Below are 26865 nucleotides of genomic sequence, written 5' to 3'. Positions count from 1 at the left end.
TTTTTATGTATTGTCACTGGTATTAAGAAAACAAAATTGTAAATTTATGATTTAGTTTGAAAGTCTTGAATTTTCTTGTTTCATTTTTTATTTTATTTGAAAATGAGAAATTAAAGTTGAAAATCAACGTTTTCGTCAATTTTTATATGAAATTATGTAAATCTTAAATTTACGTTATTATTGATAATAAAAAAATATGCAGTAATCAATGATGTAGTAAAAATTGTGTAAGTTTTGAATTTACTTTTTTCTTTATTTATAATCATTGGTAATAAGAAAATTCTGCAATAATCAATGATTTGGTAAATTTTTCGACAAAATTGTGTAAATTTTGAATTTCCTTCTTTCATTATCTATTTTATTTGGAAATGAGAAAATTTGTTAATTTCTAGATGAATTTGTGTAAATTTTGAATTTTCTTTACTTTTTTTTATAATTATTGCTAATAAGAAAATAATACAGTAAATCAATATTTTCGTTAATTTCGTTAATTTAAGACAAAATTGTGTAAATCTTCAATTTACTTCTTTCTTTAGTTTTTCTCAGTTGTAATAAGAAAATTATAAAGGAAATCAATGATTTGATAATTTTTTAGACAAAATTGTGTAAATTTTTGAATTTACTTTCTTTCTTTACTTTTTATCATTGGTAATAAGAAAATTATTCACGAAATGTATGAATTGCTAAATTTATAGACAAAATAGTTCAAATTTTGAATTTACATAAATATGCAGTAAATCGATGATTTGGTAAATGTTTCAACAAAATTGTGTGAAACTTGTATTTCCTTCTTTCATTATCTATTTTATTTGGAAATGAGAAAATTAAGTTAAAATTTTCTTTACTTTCCATTTATTTTTAATTAATGCTAATAAGAAAATAATATTATAGTAAATGAATGTTTTCGTCAATTTTTAGACAACATTGTGTAAATCTTGAATTTACTTTTGTTTTAGTAGTTTTCATCAGTAATAATAAGAAAATTATAAAGGAAATCAAGAATTTGATACATTTATGATTTGATAGACAAAATTGTGTAAATTTTTTGAATTTATTTTGTTTTTTTACTTTTAATCATTGGTAATAAGAAAATCATACAGGAAATTAATAATTGGAAATTAAATTAATAATTTGGTAAATTTTAGAACGAAATTATATAAATGTTCAATTTAATTCTTTCATTATCTACTATCTATTGGAAATCAATATTTTAGTCAATTTTTAGACGAAATTGTGTAAGTTGGTCTAATAATATGTATTTAAATTGGTAATGATAAAATGATGTAGGAAATCAATGTCAAACAAAATTGTGTGAATTTTAAGTTAGCCAGTATTATTATATTTTTTTATTGTAATTGGTAATGAGAAAAACAAACAAAGTAAGTAAGTTGTTATGCAACAAAGTTCGAGGAAGCGAACGAATGCATACGGAATTCGAAATACGGAAGAACGAAAGGATAATATATCCTTCGGGGCAACAATTAATATCAATAAAAGTCCGACTTTTATACGGATGGGCAGCTTTTAAAAGCGGAAATAATCGATACATTGTGCATTATTCAGTTCGGTTCCCGATGCGCCTCTCTCTCTCTCCTCTTGTCCGTTCCATTTTTACGTTTCCTTCCTTCCCATCCATTCCCACCCTTTGTGCTGTTGCTTTCGTCCTTCAAGACTTTCCTAAATAAATCGCCTTCGGGCATTTGCATTTTTTACTATTTGCATAATTCCGCCGACAATTTTTCACCGAACGTTAATTATAAAGAATCCGTTTCTTTTTGCCTCGAAAATTACGAAAAGAAAAACAATTTTTTTTTGATATGTGTGTGAATTTATAGGTGCGAATTAATCAAGCGAGGTTTGTTTTCGTTCAACAGCTGCTTTTCGTTTCATTATTTTCTTTGTGTGTGTGTGTGTTTCGGAACCTGAATTAATGTGTACATATTTTGATTAAGCTTTACTTACGCTAATTAAAATTACATCACGAGCTTAAAATAAATCTGGGATAGGTGTAACACTTTTTTTTTCTTTCTTCTTCTGTTAATTAAAAGAGTGTAAGTAGAATTTATCAAAGTCTGTTCGTCATTATATATAAAAAAAAAAGTTAATTAATTTATATCCAATTGTGAGAAATTATCAACAAAAATATGTGTAGTTTCTAACTTTACTTTTTTTATATTAATAATACAAATTTATTGTCTCGTTATTATTTCTAAAAGAAATTTGTTGAATTTGAAAAAAGGTATTGGAAATTAGTGATTGGGTGGAATTGTAGGAGTTGAGTGGATTGTGTTTTCTGCTGAATTTTGTTGAATATTCAAGTGATGGAGGAAGGTGGAGGAGGTAAAGGAAAAGAAGCAAGAGATAGGTTGTAATGTTATTTGTCTGGTTGAGATGCTGGGAGGCACGAGTATGGGTTTATATAGAGATCTGAGGGAATAACTAAGAAGTAATAAAGTGGAAATCGAATAGAAATGAACCGGGAACAAAGCGTATAAACCGCTCCGCTATGAAATCCCATTCGAATCTCCTTTCGCGGTGCGCTGGAGGACGAGAAGGAGAAGGGTCGAGGGATGAGTGAGTGTGTGTGAGGAAGACGAGGGATGAGATAGGAAGGAGAGAGACTGAGCGAGAGAGAGAGGATGGACTGCAATGAAGTTAGCGATGAGAAATGGATGGAAGTCTCCAGTCAATTTATTGGCCACCCATCCAGAATCTAATCAGGGGAATTGGGTTAGTGATATGAAATTACCGAGGCCCCCCGTGAACACTGAACAACGACGATAAGACACTTCATTGGCTTCCTCTCCGGTGCCCTAAAATCGCGTTACGCCCTTCCAGAATCGAATGAAATGGACACGACGCAGAGCGAAACCGACAAAACAAAGTAAAAAACGAAACATCGAAGCGATATGATTCGGGGAGGAAGAAAATTAGGAAATAAGGGCGAAACAGAGATGGGATTCCGACGTAATTTCCAATCTGGATGCGCTTCAAACCTGAGGGGTGGTTGGACGTGAGAAAGGGGCGCAAAAATTGGGTGCAAAGAAGACAATTTCAGAAAGTAATTACATAAATAATGAGCGAAGTGTTTTAAGGGCTGAAGATTAATCCGCAAATTGCCAAACGGCAGCTCCTCCCTCGCTCACTTTCGCGAGGAAACCCATTTAAAACCCTCTCTCGCAGTCATTACTGGGTAAAAAATAAAAGCAACCTACAACAGCCCAAATCCTAATTTCCTCCTCCCTTCTTTTCATCTGCTCACTCACTCTCATATACATTGATAAACTTAAATTAAACTCTATAAATTAGGACGCTCTTTTCCGTACCTTAGATATATATTTTTTTTTGGGAGTACAACCGAACTTGGGAATGGGAATGAGGATGAGCGCAACACGTAGGAATAAATGTGTTGTGGCGTCGTGTTTATGGCTCAATATTAAGCCCTTATCCCCCGACGGCTCCAGATTTTTTCGCATATCCCATATATTAGAGGAGAGAGGGCAAGAGCTAGGGTGTCTGTAATGCGTGTCTGTAATGCGTGTCTGTATCTTTCTCTATATACATGTATTCTCAAAAGTGAGAGTGAGATAAAGATTGGGCATTCCTTCGCTGAATATTCTCGCGAAGAAAATCCCGGTTGACGGGGTGGAAAAGAAGGAACGCAGAGCGGGTTTTCCACCCTCCCGGATCATAAATGGCTCTTAAGGAAAGACTTTCCCTTTCAGCTTAAAAAATGTCTTTACACCTAAGCCAACAGATTTATATTTTTATATATATATATACACACACACATACATAGATAAAAAAAATAACACGAGAGACCGAAGAAAGTATATAAAGACATTTCATGGAACCGGGGCGGTTTGAAAATATTCCATAAAATGCTTTTTAAAAGGAAAATCTACTTCTTTTTTTGTGCTTACGCCTCAATTTTGATGGAAACAGCTTAATTTTTATATTGTTATTGCAAGCAAGACTAATCTTCAAATGTACATTACTTAATTTTTTTTTAATTATTTATACTTCAATAATTCCACTTATTACCTATGTAATAAGTTGTAAATATTGTTGACTTATAAATTACTAAATTTTAAACATTATCAAAGAAATGAAAATGTGTAAGACAAACAAATACAAACATTGTCAAAGAATTGAGGACTTGTTAAGAAGAACATTAAAACACTTTAGAATTTACATTTTTCTTAAAAAAAAAAAAAGAAAATTTCAAAAAGCACAAAGTAATTAGAAAATATATTAATTTTTCTATTCAGTAAAAGAAAAAAACATAATTCAATATTATCAGTTATCAAATTAATACATTTACATTTTCTATAATAATTTAGTATAAATATTATAATTATTAAAACACTTTAGAATTTACATTTTTCTTAAAAAAATAAGAAATTTTCAAAAAGCTTACAAAGTAATTAAAAAATATATTAATTTTTGTATTCAGTAAAACAAAAAACATAATTAAATATCAGTTATCAAACTAATACATTCACAATTTCTATAATAATTTAGTATCAATATTATAATTATTTTCACATAAATTTCATGAAATTCTGTAGCAATTTTAATTAATACTTGATTTTAATTATTAACTTTGAAACATTATCAAAGAAATATTTCTTTGTCGTTTTATTAAATTTCACCAATTATTTTTTTCAGCGAATATTTTCATTAGTAGCAAAAGGTTTTCTAATTACTTCATTTGTGTTTTTTTATTGTGATTAAGGAAATCAGTGAATATTTACTGTTTTCTAAAGTATAAAAGTTTATTATAAATACGATAAATGTAACTTCTCTTATTTCAAATAAAATTAAAAAAAAAAATGCTTATTAGTTTACTGTTGAACCTCGAGTTTAATCCGTTCCAAAAATTCCGGATTTTTACTCGTATAATGAAACATATTCAAAAACACACATAATATGTGTACACAAGTTTTAAAAATGATGAAGCAGGCGTGCAATCCGGGACTTCTCTTCTCATCATTACTCGTTATGTGAAACGTTGCTCGTCAAGCGAGGTTCCACTGTATATAGTTTTTCTTCATTATAATAAAACAATTAATTAAATTAGAAATTGATTAATTAGTTATTAGGAAAAACAGAGACATTAATTAAAATGAATCTGTGGGTTTACAAAAGGATTTAAATTAATTTTCGCGTCGATCGGGGGGAATAAAAGTGTGGATTATTGGTTGTGGTGGCGCGATTAAAAATTTCCCGACGATGGTGGTGGCCGTGTTTTCACGCCAATTTTTTTTTTCAGTGTCGTTTGTTTTTTGTATCGGCGCACACTGGATTATGCAACGTTATCCGATCGCGGATTAAATTACGAATAAACGCGGCTAATTTACGAGGCCCAGTCAACAACAAACAAATAAACAAACAACAACAGGCTACAACATTATATTCGATTTTAGCGTCATCCTCCCGCCAAATACGAACTACTTTTATTTCATCCCCCCACCGAAATGTCCGTGTTTGTTGATCCAGAGAGCGGGTGAAGGGTATGGTTAGGGCGGACTGGGTTTTCGGTAATTGCAGTGATTTTCAATCGGACGAAACGGTGTCCGTTTCGGCTTTAATTAAATCCAAATTACGGCACCATTTCGTTGCTACCCCTTCCAAACAAAATTCGACATTCCCTTTTTTTTTCCTTTTTGGAACTTTTCACCCTTACCACTATTTTTTTTTTATAAATTCTATTCCACGTTTGCAGACGATTAATTAATTTAATTTAAACATTTATTAAAATATGAAGCGATTAATCTACTTCCAACTCTTCTGGCGCATTTTAATTTCAATGTGCAATTAAACGCGAGACATTCACTTTTTTTTTCTCTCTCTCGCAACGCGGTTTCTATTTTGTATTATTTTCTGGCCATCTTCACTCGCCCGAATACACTTTATGCAAAACCGGTCCGGCAATCTGCATATTAAATAATTCATAATACTCGCTCTTACGAAAATTACCGCACATTTTATATTTATATTTATCATCCACTACTTGTTTCCTTTTTTTCGCTCCGATTTTTCTACTCTCATTTCTTCTTTATTTCCTCTCAACTACGAGAGACTTTGTAGAGGTTTTTTTTCTTTGTTTGCTTCTGTTTCATTTGATGAATCGCCAAGGTGGAAAATTATTCACGCTTTAAAATGAATATTTTACATATTTTACACTAAACTAAAAGATTGTATTTTAACGTCAGTAAATTGACGTTGATTTATAATGAAAATAAATTTGAGTTTTATTAACAAAAGAAAAGAAAATTTCACTCAATTTATTCAAATTTTCATCAAATTTAGATTTAGTACATAGAATTGCATTAGTTTTATTTATGAAATATATTTAGTTATGATATTTAAATAAAAGTAAGTTAGAAATTAAAAAAATACTAATTCTAAACTAAATAAAATAAAGTCGAATCAACTTAAATTTACAAAAAATGTTGTTTTTTGAACTTTTATATATAATTAATTAATATTAAAAAAAGTTTTTCTTTGTAGAGATGCGAAATTCCATTTAATTTTCGTTTTATTTTCATTTCATATATTTTTTATTGTTCATTTCTTTCTCTCGTATAATGAATATTTGAATGCGTGCGATGAGATCCGGGGCGTCGCGGGAAATCGCGCGGCTTCAAATTAGGATGCGAGAACGTCCTTTAAATACTTGATGCCTAGGCGAGAGAGGTTTCCTGGTTTGCGCAGAGATCCGCACGGCCGACTGCTGGAAGGACCCCATTGAATTTAACATGATCAAGACATCCATGCATCTCCCAAACGTCATACCTTATTCAAATCCATCGTCTGTTACTGCCAAAACCACCATTATCATCATCATCAGCGGATGTCAACCTATGGACTGAGACACATTAATGAGTCGTAAAATTACAGCTGTCAACTTGTGTCAAAGTGTCATATTTTTTAATAAACAATTGGGACGCATTACAATTAAAAGTTGAGATTCATGCATCTCCCAAACGTCATACCTTATTCAAATCCATCGTCTGTTACTGTCAAAACCACCATTATCATCATCATCTGCGGATCTCAACCTATGGACTGAGACACATTAATGAGTCGTGAAATGACAGCTGTCATTTGTGTCAAAATGTCATATTTGTTTTAATAAACAGTTGGGTCGTATTACAATTAAAAGTTGAAATTCATGCACCTCCCAAACGTCATAGCTTATTTAAAACCACCGTCTGTTACTGCCAAAAACACCATTATCATCATCATCAACGGATCTCAACCTATGAACTAAGACACATTAATGAATCGTGAAATTACAGCTGTCAACTTATGTCAAAGTGTCAACAAAAAAGTTATCATTGACAACTTGACAAATTTTATAATTGTGCTTTTCTTACGTAATCCTATCAATCATATTTGATCCAAAACCTCCGTTTATTACTCATTATTATCGATTCATCGTGTTCTATTTAATGATCTTCCAAATTCAACGATTTTTTTTGTGTTTTAATCAATTTCGAACTCATCACCTTCGTATAGGATTTTGTTTCATACAGCTTATGCAATTTAAAAAAAAACTTGACAGATTTTTCTTCTTCTTCTTCAAATATAATTATGTTGTTCTTACGAAATTCAAACGTTGCCAAAACAGAAACGAGAAATAGAATACAATAAAGACGCAGATTTATTGCATTTAAGTGTTCCATTTCGAAATGCAACGTTCCGCATTTATTAGATACACTAATTTCGTAATAACACTGTCAGATTGAGTTGTTTGTTTGCTAATCTAGAAAATATATTTATATCATCTGTGGATTATCTTTTAATACATTAGAATAAATTGTAACAGTTTATACTTAATTAAATTACTAACTTAATTCATAATTTTCAACTGTCAGATAAGTTACATAACTTAATATAAAATAAACGCCATCTGTTATTTAATATTTGCAGTAATTGCTTAAATGACAGTTAAAATAAACTAATAGGAATAGTATCAAGTTTTCAATCAATCTGGTGACAAATAAAGTATTGAAAATGTACCAACTTAAATGATATTTTTTTGACATTTATGTGTCAAGTTAAGAAGTAGTGTCAATTATCTATTACTTTTTTTTTTTTAATTATCTGAAGTATGTGTATTGAAAAATATTGTTTTAAATATTGATTTTAATTAAATTTCTTTCGTTTTTTTCAGGAATTTCAATGCACAAAGGTTATGCTTTCGTCCAATTCACGAATCCGTTCGACGCTCGCAGCGCCTGCTTGGGAGAGGACGGCCGCACTGTCCTCAGCCAGATCTTAGGTAAGTCCAAAAAGAAAAAGAAAAAAATAAAAGAACAGAAAAATATTGCATTGATTTTGGGTGAAATTGGGTGAAACGAGACAAAGATTTATTACGAGATCCCCAATTTTGTTTTCATCCTCCCCCATAGTCCTTCGCCCGAATATAGTATTCCGCGTCTCCTTGCTCGGAAAAGTGGAGACTGGAGTCGGGTACGTGGAGCGAATCGCGGATTAATTCACAATTATGTTGTCCATCATCCCGAGATCATTTTCCGAAAGGTTTTATAGGATCACCGGGCCCATATAAATTTATGAAACTTTTCCAGAAGCTTCTCCTCCTTGTATTATACTCACAAAACACAGATTTGTAGCGAGATTTTCGATTTTAATCCGTTTTAAACACTCTTTTCTTTTTCTCGTTGTTTTTTTCTTATATTTTTCTTTTTGGAGAGTGAGAGAGTCCGGTATATTATTTTCGGAAGAGGCGGTCATGCGGCAAGCGAACTTGGTGTGAATTTAAAATTGAAAATTTACTGCACCATAAACTCCCTATTTTGCGCCACATTAATCGGCGGATTAAAGACGTGTGAGAGGGAACGAGAAGGGGCGGATGTGGGTGGTGTTTTCACGGCTCGCGGCTGCACCGAAACCTGCCACTTCAGCCGTCCTCCGCAACATAGTTCGAAAACCGGACGACTCCTTTTCCTCCACTTTCGACCCATGTATGTATGTGTTCCGGGCATTCCTTCCTTCGTGCAGAATCACATATATTAGCTCTTTAAAAAGCAATTTTCCTGTTAGCAACTCCTCAGCAGATTATTGCCAGCCCGTTTCGCGTTTAGATCCTCGGCCACCGATACGCAGGCGACACCCTCAACCCCTAATTGCTTACTCAACACTTTACCACCGTTCCTTCCCTTATTATTTCGTCTTGCATAACTTTTTTTTTACACTCCAATTCTTTTTAAGCCAACTCAAACTCTGCAAAGAATCCAGATTACATAATCTTAAAATTGACTCCAATTTATTTATATCCAATTTTATATATATATTAACTATACTTTTTGTATATTCTTACATAACAATTTTGTATGTATTTTTTTATACATAAAATATTGAACCAATTTCTTATTTAACAATTTATTTTAAGATTTTTTCTTAAATTATAAAATTACTATTTTGGAAATTTTCAATTATAGAAAACGTAACTGTTATGATAGTAAAAGTTTTGTTATAGTAAAAAGTATGAGTTTTTATTTTTTAATTTCATTAAATAGAATTTTGTATATTTTGTAGAAATGTGTTATGCAAAATAAAGGAAATGCAAATAAAGGTATGGATATGGATTTCTATAGTAAATCATACGAGCATGAATGAAAAATAAAATTGTGGCAATTAAAAGTTTGCAGAATGTTATGTGTACGTTGTATAAATATGTGTATATAACAAAAAAATGTATATGGATAAGGTGAATAGGAATAAAAGTGGCGTAACGTTGTAGCTCATGCATAAACAACTATGATATGGTTGGAGCGAGACTGATTTTAACTGATGGTTCGACGTCAAAATCGGTTTTCCGGGAGCGAAGCGAGAGGCGAGAAAATGTACACTTCGTACCTGGTGCAAATTTGATAGAGTGGATGTGATAAAAGGGATGCGAAAGTAGGAAAAGAAGGATGAAGCAGAGGGAATCTTTGAGATGCAAAAATGCAGCTTTGTCGAAGAAGAGCAGGATGGCTTTTATCTCATCAGCATTTATCTCATCGGGGAAGGCTGATTCCATAAAAATCCGGATGCTTATTCCATTTGTTCCGTGATATGGGAGGGATTGGATGAATGAATGAATGGATGGAATTATGAATGTGTTTCTTTTTTTTTTGTTGGGGATGGAGTTCGAAGTATTATTAAACGAAAAGGGCCTTCGAAAGAGGTAATTAAGGTGTGCGTGTCTCGAAAATTATTTTATTGCCCGGCAAAGGGAATTCAATTTTCGTACCTACCGGGGTTGAAATATGCAAGATAATGAAAGGTAACTGGTGTAGTAAAGAAAAGACGGAGGTGGAGGAAGAGTAGAAGGTGGAGGAGGAGGAGGAGAGTTAATGGCTTTTGCGAACGTGGCCCGAATAGCGAAACTTTTATATGCCGTTTTGCGCGCGCCCCGGCCGGAAAGATGATGGATTGCGCGAAACGAGGAATGAGAAAGAAAGAGAGACACAGACGTAGTATGGACATGTTAGAAGGAAAGGAAGAGCGAGACGAGAAGCGCAAGAAAAGGAAGATATAAAATCCGCATTTAATCCAGAAGCGCATTTCTCCGGAGATATCCTTCATCTCCATCCAAACTGCAAATATTGTCGTTTGATTTTCGCGCCTATTCAATGATCATAATCATAGCAATAATGATTACCATAAGTTATCAAACTTCTTAATAAAGTCATAGAAATATAAGTCAAAATCTCTTGGAATTTAGGAGCTAAGATTCTATTATTAAAACTAAATTAGTATCGAAACTTAGTAAATGTTGCAACTATTAATATTAACAGTAAAACTTTTCAAACTTTTCACCAAAGTTATAGAAACATGAGTCAATATCTTTTGGCAATTAAAAACCTAAGCTATTATTATTAAAACTTGTCAAAATTAGTATCGAAACTTATTACCAAACTCGTAGTAACATTTTCCAATTCATACCTGATTCAATTGTTGAGTACAAAGATGAAAATTGTTAAATTTCTTAGTAAAGTCATAGTAATATGAATGAAAATATTTGTGCAATTATTAATTAATGAAATAGTAAAGTGCAAAAATCGATTAGAATTGAAATCATCTTTGAAATGCAGGTAGTATTAATATTAATAGAAATAAAAATAGAAAAACTTTTGTTCTGTCCTGTATGTTGTGGACCATCGCTATTCACCATTATAGGAATAGAATGGAACACACGCGTTGTTTTATTATATGGGGCCATATAAATCCAGCGAAAACAGATTTCAAAACTTAAATTAGTTTCTGCTCTGGTCTGCTGGGAGATGCCAGGTAAAATTGGAGATTCCTGGGGCGCATTGGATGAGATAGAGAAGAAAAAAAAAAGAGGCATGAAGAAGAAGCAAGGATGAGATGGTTGGAGAAGGTGGCCCTTCTCGCATACGTGGGACGTGCTACGCGTAATCCCGAAATGTATCTGCATGCTAACAAGTTGCTGCTTCTGCTGCAAGCAGAAGTTAGGAAAAAGAATATAGATCAAAGCGTAATGCCATCACCATCAAAAAAACATGAATTGAAATCTCAACGTGTTAATTTATATGGTTATTTCAGAGCTGGTAATTAGTTGAAAAAGCACTCGAGGTGTGTTGATTCGCAACTCTAGTTGATTAATTGCCTCTGGAATCTCTTCTTTACTTTCTATATAAAAATAGAACATGGAGTGCGGAAGACGAGGCACTCAGATGGAGACCTCTTAGGACGTCTTCTCCGGAGAAGATTTACACGGTCCGAGTGGCAAACAACAACAACCAAAAACAACCGTTTCTCTTCCCTATTCTTTTCACGCCAAACTGCCGATGGTAGATAAATTTATTAGGTAATACTCGCTGCAAGAAGCGTCTATGCAAGCTAGAAACGATTTATTTCCGCACCGGTTTTCTCAATTATCCGTGTAATGCAACTAATTTGAAGAATTGTTCATTGGTAATGTTTTTTTTTAACAGATATTAACAATTAAATTCGATTATTACAAATTCATTTTTGAGACATTCCGTATTCTTTAATTTTCATCAATTTTACACCAAGCATTACTTATATTATTCTATTATGAGAAATCGAAAATAAACTTAAATATTTACTTAAGGAAATTTCAAAAATTACATTTATTCAAATCGAATTTTTTTACAGTTAATATCGATGAATTGAAACTTATTTTTGAGAAATTCCGTATTCTCCATATTTCTTCAATTTTCTCTCATACATTACTTATATTACACTGTTGCGGTAAATTGAAAAGAAACTTAAATATTTATTAAGAAAATTTCAGATCTTATTTTTTTTTAAACCGATATTTAAACAGGTAATATCAACAAATTCAAATTAATTTTCAATCTTTCACTAAACATTACTTATATTACTCTATTACGAGAAATTGAAAAGGAACCTGAATATTTATTAAGAAAATTTCGGAAATTACTTTTTTTTTCTAATCGACATTTGAACACTAAAAATCGATAATTTCAAACTTATTTTTGAGAAATTCTGTATTCTCCAATGTTCTTCATTTATCCATCAACCATGACTTAAATTACTGTATTACAATAAATTTCAAAGAAACTTAAATATTTATTAATAAAATTTCAGAAATTACATTCATATTGAAAGTTTAAAAGTTAACATCAATAATTTCAAACTTATTTTTGAGAAATTCCGTATTGTCCAATATTTTTCAATCTTTCACCAAACATTACTTATATTACTCTATTACGATAAATTGAAAAGAAACTTCAATATTTATTTAACAACATTTTGGAAATTACATTTTTTCAAATCGATATTTTAACAGTTATAATCGATTATTGAAAAACTTATTTTTGAAAAATTCCGTATTATCCAATTTTCTTGAATTTTTCTTCATTTATCTATTAATTATGACTTATATTAGTGTATTACAATAAATTTCAAAGAAACTTAAATATTTATTAAGAAAATTTCAGAAATTACATTCATATCGAAATTTATATCAATAATTTTAAACTCAAATATGAGAAATTCCGTATTGTCCAATATTCTTCAATCTTTCACCAAACATTACTTATATTACTCTATTACGATACATTGATAAGAAACTTCAATTTTTATTTAACGACATTTTGGAAATTACATTTTTTCAAATCGATATTTTAACAGTTATAATCGATTATTGAAAAACTTATTTTTGAGAAATTCCGTTTTCTTTAATTTATAAGCATTGCTTATAATATTCTGTTACGAGAAATTGAAAATAAACTTAAATATTCACTTAAAGAAATTTTAGAAATTTTTCAAATCAACATTTTAACAAAATCAAATTTATTTTTTAAAAAGATTCATTTTATCCAATATTGTTCAATTTTCCAATTTTCTAGTATGATTAATTAAAAACGCACTTAAATATTTAATCAAAGTTATTTTTAGAACTTCTGTATTCTCCAATTTTCCTCAATTTCGAGAAATTGAAATATTGAATTGATATTTTAACACTTAACATTGATAGTATCAAATATATTTTTGACAAAAAAGCAAATTTGTTTTCATTATAGAGAAAATTGATTTTTGTTGATTTATTATTGAAGAAAGCGTAAAGTTTGGTTGTTAATGGGTGCGTGTGAGTGTGTGTACATACTGTAGTTTTTGTAGTAAAGTGCGCTCGATTAGTGAAGGGAAACTAGTGAATGTGATAGGTTCAAATGCGTCGGTGTGCGAAGGGTGGTTAGTGTAAGCGGTTAGTAATGAATAGTAAGTAAATAAGTCGGTTATGACACCGGAAGTCCATTACGCCGCTAACCCAATTCCGAAAGCCGCTGCAGTCCTGCGATCCTTGCGAAGGAGCAGGGAGAGAGAGAGAGAGAGAGAGAGGAGAACCGTTTTCAGGAAATGCAATTTGGCAGATTGTCGAGGCTGCTGCTGCCGCCGCCGCCACCGTTACTGCCTGGCGTTAATTTAAATTTTAAATTTAATTTTTGCACGGGACGAAGAAGGCGGTACGAACGAAGAACTCCGGTTTCGGTGCGGGCGCAGTATTTCATTCGACCGCACGGCGATCCGTGCATGTCCTGGGTCGATTGAAATTCATGGCGATGTCGACGGCTTCTGGGGTTTCTACCAACGCCGCCGAGTATACGGCGCCTCCACCGCATCCGACGACGTTTTTACAAATGGCCGGCAATTTGCAGAGAGACAAGACATCGACAGCGGTTCACCACACCACCGTCAGACGTGTTACGCAATGCCATCTACCGATTCCTCACTCTATGTCTGTCTGTCTCTGTGTATATATGTGTGTGTATTCATTAACCCTCACTCCCTTCTCTGCGCGTTCATTCACATCCCCCTTCTTCACTCACGTGGATCTGGGCCATATGGAGTGTGTACGAGCCCGTTCCTGACACAGGCCAGATATGACAAATATCACAATTATCATCACAAAGCGAACGAATTAGTGCCAGTAGCGATGATAATAAAACTTCCGCAAGTCCCATAACTCACGAACAAAGTAATTACAGGATTATATTAATCTATCATGAACCGCTCCGCATGCGGAACAACACTCGACTCTTTTTTCATCCACCCTAAAACATACAAACTATTCTCGCATCGATTCTACAAACATTTACTTTTTAAACATTGCAGATTTACATTTTTTAATTTTAATTTTTTGCATAACAATACATGAAAATATTTGTTATATAAATTTTGTTATTATTTTTTATCTTTCCTTTATCCTTAAAACTTTAGAGTCAAAAAAAAATACATAATTATTATATATAAAAATACAGAAAATGTACATTTACATTTTCTTTTTATCAAAAATATATTTGATACTATCAATGTTAAGTGTTAAAATATCTATTCAATATTTCAATTTCTCGAAATAGAGGAAAATTTGAGAATACAGAAGTTCTCAAAAATAACTTTGATTAAATATTTAAGTGCGTTTTTAATTAATCATACTAGAAAATTGGAAAATTGAACAATATTGGATAAAACGAATCTTTTTAAAAAATAAATTTGATTTTGTTAAAATGTTGATTTGAAAAATTTCTAAAATTTCTTTAAGTGAATATTTAAGTTTATTTTCAATTTCTCGTAATAGAATAATATAAGCAATGCTTATAAATTAAAGAAAACGGAATTTCTCAAAAATAAGTTCTTCAATAATCGATTATAACTGTTAAAATATCGATTTAAAAAAAAATTAATTTCCAAAATGTTGTTAAATAAATATTGAAATTTCTTTTCAATTTATCGTAATAGAGTAATATAAGTAATGTGTGGTGAAAGATTGAAGAATATTGGACAATACGGAATTTCTCATATTTGAGTTTAAAATTATTGATATAAATTTCGTTATGAATGTAATTTCTGAAATTTTCTTAATAAATATTTAAGTTTCTTTGAAATTTATTGTAATACAGTAATATAAGTCATGATTAATAGATAAATGAAGAAAAATTCAAGAAAATTGGATAATACGGAATTTCTCAAAAATAAGTTTTTCAATAATCGATTATAACTGTTAAAATATCGATTTGAAAAAAAATGTAATTTCCAAAATGTCGTTAAGTAAATATTGAAGTTTATTATCAATTTATCGTAATAAAGTAATATAACTAATGTTTTGTAAAACATACAAACTATTCTCGCATCGATTCTACGAACATTTACTTTTTAAACATTGCAGATTTACATTTTTTAATTTTAGTTTTTTGCATAACAATACATAAAAATATTTGTTATATAAATTTTGTTATTATTTTTTATCTTTCCTTTATCCTTAAAACTTTAGAGTCAAAAAAAATACTTAATTATTATATATAAAAATACAGAAAATGTACATTTTCATATTTAAATGTTATCATATTATTTCTGTTTTTTTAGTTACATATGTTGCATATAACAAAGTGCAGAGTAAAATATTTAATAAAATAGCAATAAAAATAAATGGAGTGCATAAATTCGTGCACACATGATGACTTTTGTCAATATTTACTTTATTATCAACGAAAAAATGCGATTTGCAAATAACCAACCGTTATTGCACCAATTTATTTATTTTGTATATAATGGATGGACTAAATGATATAAAAAAAAGCAGATACATTTTCGAATTTAATCAATAAATATTGTTTATTTTTGATGTTGCGAGAACAAATGAAAAATAAAATAATTTACATTGTTAGTAATATAATTCGAATTAAAGTCCTTTATTTTACACAATAATAATACAATTTTATTGTAAATGTATGAATTGAAATCAATGTAACAAGAAAAACAAAATAATTACAAAAATATTAACTATAAGTAAGTTTTCTTTGTGAAGACTTTTGTTTTTTCGAATTTTAACGAGAAAATCGTTGATTTGTAACAATTTTATCAATGTTCACAGAAAAATTAGCTAACTTTCAATAATATCTTTATCTATGAAATTTACAGACTGAAATACTTTTTTTTTGCTAATAATATCAACAAAATGTTTGAGATCAAATAAATGTATGTAACTTATTTTTGAGAAATTCCGTATTCTCTAATTTTCTTCAATTTTATACAAACCGTTACTAATATTATGCTATTATGAGAAAGTGAGATTAAACTTCAATATTTACTTAAGTGAATTTCGGAAATGAAACTTTTTCAAATCGACATTTTTACAGTTAAAATCTGTAATTTCAAACTTATTTATGAGAAATTCCATATTCTCCAATTTTCTTTAATTTTCTACCAATCGTTACTTATATTAACCTATTACGAGAAAGTGCAAAGAAACTTCAATATTTACTTAAGTGAATTTCGGAAATGAAACTTTTTCAAATCGACATTTTTATAGTAAAAAACTGTAATTTCAATCTTATTTTTGAGAAATTTACAGACTGAAATACTTTTTTTCTGCTAATAATAACAACAAAATGTTTGAGATCAAATAAATGTAACAAAGAAAAAATAAATAAAGAAGAATTAACTAAGATTTTCTTAATTAGAATTACAGATGAATGTTTTTTTTTCTAATTAGATTCATAAAATGTAATGATTTGAAACAAATGTTAGAAAGAAATACATAATTGCATAATTTAGTTTCCAACACAATTGAAATTGTCAATAAAAATGATGCAATTGTTTATCAATTCCCTGCTATATTCTATAATTGTGTAATTCCTCTTTGATTTAGATTAGTGACATTAAAAATAAATTAATTAAATCTATTAGAAATTAATTGAAATCATTAAAAAATACGATTTTTAACTTTTGGTGAATCGTTTTAATGATTGGAATAAATCGTATTACGACAATACATTTTTTTTTCTTGTACATTTCCATGAAAATGATATGAATAATGGAACGTGGAAAGTAATTAGGAAATCTCATAAGTGTTATTCTTGTTTTCTTTTTTGTTGTGTGTTGTGTTGTGTGCTTTGTTCGGCATCGTTCGTAATCAATTCCAAAGCTGCAGCTAATAATACCGGAGAGGGAAAAGAAAAGTGAAGGAAAAAAGACGTAAATAAACGGGAAATTCGATTCTAATCCGGTGCAGTTCGAAGTCTTCGACGAACAAAAAACGAACCGAAACTCCCTTCTTCCTTCCTTCCTCGTGCATGCAATGCAATAATACCCGTTATATAACATCACCGAGTCGCAGGAATTTTCAGCTCTGAAACCCCTATGACAAGCGTCTTTCTCCGATTTTTCCAAATTAAAATATAAATCTGAAGCTGCAATTAATTATCGCCGCGAAAGTGGGGTTCGCACTGCGCGAGAGAGAAAAAATTCCTCTATAATTACGAAACTTGTTCTCGAATATACATGCACGTTATTGGACTTTTTTTTTTCACTCTGGCTTTCGTAAGGGTGAAATTTAAATGAATGTCGAGAAGCGAAGGGACGACGTTTTTTTTTTCAACTCGCTATTTCTCTTTTCCTCGTGTCGCCTCTAATTAAAAACGAAATACATTTCACTTCCGAATAAAATACATATTATGTGACTGCAATCGTGCAGTGGTGGGGGGGGTGTTTCTGTTGGTTAGGGGGTTTGTTGCAAGAAGTTCGCTCGGCTTATGTAACGTCGAAGTTTTTTTTTTTGCCACCCGCTGTTTAAGTTCGCGGATTAAGCAAAAATTTAAATCTGTGTAAATAGTAAAGTCGCTTGTTTCGAGGCCGAAAGGCTTTAAACTTGAGGATTACGCGCATTTTTGTTTTACTCAAAACAGAATATTTGCATTCATCTACACAATAAATATTTCAAAATTTTAATTCTATAATAATTAAAAAAAAAAATTAAAACATAATGATTTATTAGAGAAATCAGACAATTTATTGATTATAAAATTATACATTAATTCATACTAGGGAATTTGTACTTGTTCAGTAAGTTAGTTAAAGCGTGAATTCTGTACATAAATCAAACTTAAAAAAAGAACTTTTGTGATAATATTGAAAGTCACCGCTTTTCTTATAGTTGTTTGATAAACCTAAACTTCGTCTAATGTATTCTAAATAATTGTATCTCGGACAAGAGAATTAATTAAGGTTTACGCAGGATGTGTACACATAGTACAGTCTGCTTGTTCCCTTTTTATCTTGCTCTCGATGTTGCCTACCCTCTTCTCACTCCCAAAAACCCGGCGATTCCACCCGACGACCCTCATTGTTGGCGGGGGCAGTTTACACATCGCTCCGAGGTTCCTTAGCCATTAATACATGAGCAAACTCTCTTCTGCACCTCCTTCTCTCTCTCTTGGTTTATGTAAGGGGTGGCTTTGCGACAAACACAGCAAGGCTATGGTGGGGTGGTTTCGGTGCCAAGTGCGGATATCGCACACAGCTTATATTTCCGCAGAAAAATGCAAATTTACACTTTTCCCACCCTCCCATCCATATCTTTCCTCACCCTTATGCAGTAGCGGCGGTGCGGCCTGTCTCTTTCGCCGCCCCGGCTCACGTTTTCCCTTACTCGGTTTTAAACACGCTTCTGCTCCGCTCCGCTCGTTATTTGCATGATAAATGGCGTGCCAGCGCGAAATTTGTTACATATTATGGCGCGATTCATTTTATATAACCGACGAAAGTATTAAAACCTTCGACCAAAAAAAAGCAAAATACAAGAATAAGCACGAAATAAAGTCAAAAAATAAAGAGAAAGAAATAAAATAAATACTTAAATATTTACTACAGAAAATTTTAGAAATTACATTTTGCTTAGTGATACATTTATAGTTAAAATCGATAATTTTCAACTTACTTTTTTGAGAAATGTGTTTAAGTTATTTCTATCAAATATCACTTATATAACTCTATTACGAGGAAGTGAAAAGAAACTTTAATATTTATTTCAGAAACGAAACATTTTCAAATCTACTTTTTTACAGTTAAAATCTGCAATTTCAAATTTATTTTTGAGAAGTTCCGTATTCTCCAATTTTCTTCATTTTTTTACCAAACGTTTCTTATATTACGCTATTACGATAAAGTGAAAAGAAACTTCAATATTTAGTTAAGTTAATTTCGGAAATGAAACTTTTTCAAATCGACATTTTTTTAGTTAAAATCTGTAATTTCAAACTTATTTTTGAGAAATTCCGTATTCTCCAATTTTCTTTAATTTTCTACCAATCGTTACTTATATTAACCTGTAACTAGAAAGTGAAAATAAACTTCAATGTTTACTTAAGTGAATTTTGGAAATGAAACTTTTCAAATCGACATTTTTACAGTTAAAATCTGTAATTTCAAATTTATTTTTGAGAAATTCCGTATTCTTCAATTTTCTTCATTTTTTTACCAAACGTTACTTAAATTACGCTATTACGAGAAAGTGAAAAGAAACTTCAATATTTACTTAAGTGAATTTCGGAAATGATACTTTTTCAAATCGACATTTTTATAGTTAAAATCCGTAATTTCATATTTATTTTTGAGAAATTCCGTATTCTCCAATTTTCTTAAATTTACTACCAAACTTTACTTATATTAACCTATTACTAGAAAGTGAATAGAAACTTCAATATTTACTTAAGTGAATTTCGGAAATGAAACTTTTTCAAATCGACATTTTTATAGTTAAAATTTGTAATTTCAAATTTATTTTTGAGAAATTCTGTATTCTCCAATTTTCTTCAATTTAGTACCAAACTTTACTTATATTAACCTATTACTAGAAAGTGAAAAGAAACTTCAACATTTACTTAAGTGAATTTCGGAAATGAAACTTTTTCAAATCGACATTTTTATAGTTAAAATCCGTAATTTCAAATTTAATTTTGAGAAATTCCGTATTCTCCAATTTTTTTCAATTTACTACCAAACTTTACTTATATTAACCTACTACTATAAAGTGAAAAGAAACTTCAATTTTTACTTAAGCGAATTTCGGAAATGAAACTTTTTCAAATCGACAATTTTTACATTTAAAATCTGTAATTTCAAACTTATTTTTGAGAAATTCCGTATTCTTTAATTTTCTTCAATTTTCTACCAAGTATTACTTATATTATATTACTTATATTTCCAATTTAATTAAATTTTCCAAGAAAAATTACTCTTATTACTTAAGCAAATTCCGGAAATTACTTATTTTCAAATTGACATTTTAACAGTTAATATCAAACTTTGAAGAAAAACAAAATTTGAAAGAATTAAGGAAATAGTTTTCCTTCAATTCAAAATAAGTAGAGTGTTATAATAATTTTCATAATATTTTTTCAAATTGTAATTAATGTTTGTAACTTTAAACGACTTTGCAACGTTGAGTAATTGAGCGATCGGCATACTGTTTATTATTCATCTATTCGAGACGGTTCCGCCGTTCCAAGAATCACATATACCGTTGATTCTAGATGAAATATATATATAGTGAAAGAGAGAAAGAAAGAGAGAGAGAGAAGTGATAATAATAAACGGCAGCCGCTAATGAAGCGCAAACAAACTCATCTCTTTCAACTGTGGCAACAACGAGCGATCCCGCACAGTTTACGATACTCTTCGGATTAATGCGAAAATAAATTTTCCACCAGTTTATTTTTCCGAGCCGCTCGCATTTCCTGCAGAAAACATAACGTAAAATAATATTGAAAAAAAAAAAGAACTATAACTCTTTTCCATGTGCCAAGAGCAGAAGCGTCCGGATTAAATACACACGTAATGCAATTTGTATCTGCGCGCATTTGTATTTCTTCCTCTCTCCGAATCTCGTTTACTCGAAAATTTATATATATATAAATATCTGTTGCCGCATTCCTCGTGGCAAGTTAAGGAACGGACACGTCCTTTGATCCTCGTCCATGAAAGCGTGTGTGTATATATACGAGTGAGTGTGTCCCTTTTCGTGCGGCTCACTTAGCTTCGAAATCCTATCCCATGCGACGAGATACATTCATACCACTTAAGAATGAATGGCACACAACAAGATGAATGGAATCCTCACTTTACTTTTCGATAAGAACCGATGTTAACGCGTTGTTTGCTATATTTTTGTTGACGAATCGCGTTTATTTATTTATTTTTTTTTTTTGTTGAATAGTTTCTGAAATTATATTGTAATAATACGTAACGGGTTTAAAGTATTGCGGAGACGCGAATGGCGCTGTTTAGTTGCGACTCTTGGATTCTTCAAGCGATCGTAAATCATTATGATTTATTTGACAAAGAAATATTAGCTGCTCCAGTTTATATTATTACTTCCTTAACTTAAGCCATTAAATTTCTTGTCTCTTGCTGTTCCTGTCGGAACGCACCTTTCCTTTGTATTAAACGAAAATATTTCAACATGTAATTACCTGGATAATTCACTTATTTTCAGCATTTCAAAAATAAAGCACGAAGAGAACTTACATATGCTTTTACTGATTTTCGATGTATGCTTTGTTTATCGATATTAATAGAGAAACTGGCTGCAAATAAAATGAAGTCATACAAAAGAAATATGACTTAGTAACTTTTTCACATCGACATTTTTTACGGTTAAAATCTGTAATTTTAAACTTATTTTTGAGAAATTCCGTATTCTCCAATTTTTTTCAATTTTCCACCAATTGTTACTTATATTAACCTATTATAATAAAGTGAAAAGAAACTTCAATATTTACTTAACTGAATTTCCTAAATTAAACTTTCTCAAATCGACATTTTTATAGTTAAAATCTGTAATTTCAAACTTATTTTTGAGAAATTCCGTATTCTCCAATTTTCTTCAATTTTCCACCAATCATTACTTATATTAATCTATTACTAGAAAGTGAAAAGAAACTTTAATATTTACTTAAGTGAATTTCCGAAATTAAACTTTATCAAATCGACATTTTTATAGTTAAAATCTGTAATTTCAAACTTATTTTTAAGAAATTCCGTATTCTCCAATTTTCCACCAATCGTTACTTATATTAATCTATTACTAAAAAGTGAAAAGAAACTTTAATATTTACTTAAGTGAATTTCCGAAATTAAACTTTCTCAAATCGACATTTTTATAGTTAAAATCTGAAATTTCAAACTTATTTTTGAGAAATTCCGTATTCTCCAATTTACTTTAATTTTCTACCAATCGTTACTTATATTAACCTATAACTAGAAAATGGAAAAAAACTTCAATGTTTACTTAAGTGAATTTCAGAAATTAAACTTTTTCAGTTAAAATCTGTAATTTCAAATTTATTTTTGAGAAATTCCGTATTCTCCAATTTTCTTTAATTTACTATCAATCGTTACTTATATTAACCTATTACTAGAAAGTGAATAATTCACTTATTTTCAGCATTTCAAAAATAATGCACAAAGAGAACTTACATATGCTTTTACTGATTTTCGATGTACGCTTTGTGTATCGATATTAATAGAGAAACTGGCTACAAATAAAATAAAGTCATACAAAAGAAATATGACTTGTGGACATTATATAGCGTTTACGATTGATGTAGATATGATTGGAGCGAGCCGTAACAAATGTCAATTCACCTGAAATAGATTACAGCATAAATATTGGATTACTGTACACAAAAAAAAAAGTTGTACAGAACCGAATAAAAGCTGTTGTTTTTTTTTGTTTAACATCGATTCGTGTGTAATTCATTGCGCTATTATTAAATCGTTATGCATTTCATATATCTAAATATATATTTATTGATACCAAATGCAAGATAATCCACGTTTCTTGCTTTTAAATGAGAAATTAAAAATTTAATTGAAACGTTTCCCGGGTGGATGCGCCGGGTTTGTCTGTATTTTTTTATGTCTGCAATGTTTAGGGTTTTTGGGTCATTAATCATTTGATCAATTTATTAAATGGATGGTCATTCCGTAGCCCCGGGGGTCGTCGATTTTCGGATACACGCAACAATTTGTTTGGCAAACAGTGTGTTTGCGTGTGTGTATTTGCGCAAATACACCGTCAACAAGTCAATATTAAATATTAAACATTTACTGGTTCTATTCCCATCTCTCTACCTCTCTTTTCATCTTTTGATCACGTTTTCAATGCCGTCATCTATCTGCTTTTAGCTTTTGTTTACATCACACGTATTTGATTCGTTTTATGCATTGTTCTTGCGTTTTAATTAAATGATACGAGATTTCTCGTATCAAAAAATGAAAAATTCTCATCTTTCATTCTTTTGAATATTTATGTATATATGTAAATTTATAAAATAATTTTATTTTTTTCTCAAATTAAATGTTTTATTTTTTTTTAATAAAAATTGAAATTTGTAATGTATTATTAATTGTGATTGTGATTGAATGCAGATTCGAGTGTTTCCTGAATAATTGGCCTTTCGGTATCACTGTTTCATGTTAGAAATAAAATTTCGTTCGAAAAGTCCGCAGGGAATTAAGTAAGTGTATTGTCATGTTTCTGCCATTCGCAATGTCGGGACGTAAATGCATTATCAAAGTTGATTGAAATGCAGGACACGTTCGAAAAGTGATTTAAGTGTATAGCAAAATCGATCATAATTGTTTTCTAATAACGGATGCAGAAAAACAATCTATCTATGTTTTGATATTTTCTGTATTAAAATTATTGGAGAATTTTATTTTTTTTTATAAACAGTTGTATAATAAATGAATAAAATTGTGTGTTGCATAAAATGCTTGAAAAAGGAAATTATAATAGATAGAATAGATCGAGAACATGCATATGAAAGTCAGGTATTGTAGAATGCAATGTGTATTCAATTATTGATGTAATTCGCGTATTAAATATTAATACTTGAGAAAGCAGAGTTTTCATATTTCAGTGATTTTCCCTGAAAAAGAAATGCAGATGGTTTCTTTAAAAATCGATAATTTTCAACTTACTTTTTTGAGAAATTTGTTTAAGTTATTTCTACCAAATATCACTTATATAACTCAATTACGAAGAAGTGAAAGAAACTTAAATATTTACTTCAGATAATTTCGGAAATGTAACTTTTTCACATCGACACTTTTTAAACATATTTTTGAGAAATTCCGTATACTCCAATTTTCTTCAATTTTCCACCAATCGTTACTTATATTAACCTATTATTATAAAGTGAAAAGAAACTTCAATATTTACTTAACTAAATTTCCGAAATTAAACTTTCTCAAATCTACTTTTTTATAGTTAAATTCTGTAATTTCAAACTTATTTTTGAGAAATTCCGTATTCTCCAATTTTCTTTAATTTACTACCAAACTTTACTTATATTAACCTATTATTAGAAAGTGAAAAGAAACTTCAATATTTACTTAAGTGAATTTCAGAAATGAAACTTTCTCAAATCTACTTTTTTATAGTTAAATTTTGTATTTTCAAACTTATTTTTGAGAAATTCCGTATTCTCCAATTTTCTTTAATTTACTACCAAACTTTACTTATATTAACCTATTACTAGAAAGTGAAAAGAAACTTCAATATTTACTTAAGTGAATTTCAGAAATGAAACTTTCTCAAATCGACATTTCTACGGTTAAAATCTGTAATTTCAAACTTATTTTTGAGAAATTCCGTATTCTCTAATTTTCTTCAATTTTCTACCAATCGTTACTTATATTATCCTATTACTGTAATATGTAAAATATTTGAAAAAGAAAATTATAATAGATAGACTAGATCAAAAAAATGCACATGGAAGTCAGTTATTGTAGAACGTAATGTGAATTCAATTATTGATGTAATTCGCGTATTAAATATTAATACTTGAGAAAGCAGAGTTTTCATATTTCATTGATTTTCCCTGAAAAAAAAATGCAGATGGTTTCTATTAAAGATGGATTTTTCTGCAATAAAGATGATCAAAATATAAAGTTTAGACTGTGATTATTTTTAATTGGAATGTGAAATGTATGGAAACTAATTAAAAATATTGTATTCGAATTGGAAATGTTGTAAATTTTGTTGGTGAATGTTCCTGTTTTTTTTATGGTTGCTGAAATTGGAAATGTTTGTATGATTCTATGGGTTTATTTGATGATGTGCGGCGATGGATCAAATGCGTTACTAAATTGTTTGCAGACAAAAGTATTGGCTTTCTGTTTGCCAGTTAGATGAACATTAGAATTTGCATAACGCATCGTGTTTGTATCGATTCGCAGATGCATTCGTATTATTTCAAGCCCTTCGCCAGTGTATTTGTATACTACGTATATCGATGTGTGTTTGCATGTGAGAGTTGAGGGCTCTGAATACTTGATGCACGTTCAATAAGGGCTTTAATGTCCGCGCGCGGGGAGGAAATAAACACGAACCGTGATGTTGTCCAATTCATTCAATTTCCATCCCGTGGAAATTGAATGGTTCAATATTCATCTGCAATCTCCAGGCCCATACACAATTATCATCCTAATCCTACATCATCCTTATACACGAATCATTCCATTGCCAGTTAGTTTTTTTTTTGTCGCCTCGGAATTGTTCTTGACTTGCCACGAGATGAGTGGAGACGGGGATAACAAATGGAAAGGAGCGACGTAGGTGGGTCTTGAAGTAAGAACAAGAGCGCAAAACCCTTTTTTCCAATTTCGTGTTTGAAATTGTGATTGTCAGAGGGTTGGAAATTGAGGCATCTCGTGGGATACTCTCGGGCACGTGTAAATCTGAATAGATAAATCCGTCGCGAAAGGAATGGTAAAAAGGACGAAAGTCCTTCTTCTCCTGCGCGCTGTCGTAGTCGTGTATGTACATGTGTGTGTGCGTATGTGTATAGTAGGCTTTCTTGTGCTAATGCAGGACCCGTGTAGGGAGGACGAAATCGCCTTTGGGCCTCTTCCGCACGTTTCCGAACCTCTCACACACGTCCTCCCCATACGTCCTCCTCGTCCTCCCTCGACGCAACACTTAGACCGGAAAGAAGAACTTCACCGGTTTCCGGTGCATTTGAATAATCTCCCCCCGGAAACGGCGGGCTAATTGTTTATAAATGGCCTTTTAATTGCCCACCCACCAAAAACACATCGGCGATGTTTATCGCTCGAAAACCCGAAACGGCCTTAGCATTATATTATTGTTATTATTGTACGCTCGCCTCCGTCGACTGACCGTAATTATACACAACCGTTATCCATAGTTCATCCCACTTCTTTCGATGCAATTCGCATGATTCACATTCAATTAGTTCCGCAAATTCAATCAAACTTTACTATTTGTTATCAAATGCAGTTTTAATACACAAATCAATTAATCTCTTTCATCATAATTATAACAAATTCTAATTTTATTTAATATTTTTGAAATTTGTCTCTTCACATTTTAGTTAATTTTACAAAAAATATCATTATCAGAATAAATATTAAATATATTATTTAAAGCTAAAATTATAATTTTTTGTAGTAAACTGTTTTGGAAACCAGTAATTTCACATTTTAATGAATTCCTCGTAAAGTATTAATGTTACTATAAAGATT

At 30.6% G+C, this 26865-nt stretch overlaps 1 protein-coding gene across 3 annotated transcripts in view; it reads left to right on the top strand.

Moving 5' to 3' along the window:
- Positions 1-26865, top strand: part of LOC108564707 — a gene marked incomplete at its 3' end in the record, with an annotated part of 148317 nt that overhangs the window by 53303 nt on the left and 68149 nt on the right. For all 3 annotated transcript variants that reach the window (XM_017923804.1, XM_017923806.1, XM_017923805.1), the window contains 1 exon segment: positions 8186-8293. In XM_017923804.1, coding sequence (XP_017779293.1) covers positions 8186-8293 — 108 coding nt within the window.

This window comes from Nicrophorus vespilloides, unplaced genomic scaffold, assembly GCF_001412225.1.
Source record: "Nicrophorus vespilloides isolate i.1.1-1 unplaced genomic scaffold, Nicve_v1.0, whole genome shotgun sequence".
NCBI lineage: Eukaryota > Metazoa > Arthropoda > Insecta > Coleoptera > Silphidae > Nicrophorus > Nicrophorus vespilloides.
The sequence above is the reverse complement of the archived record's forward strand: the minus strand, read 5'-3'. Positions and strand labels throughout refer to the sequence as shown.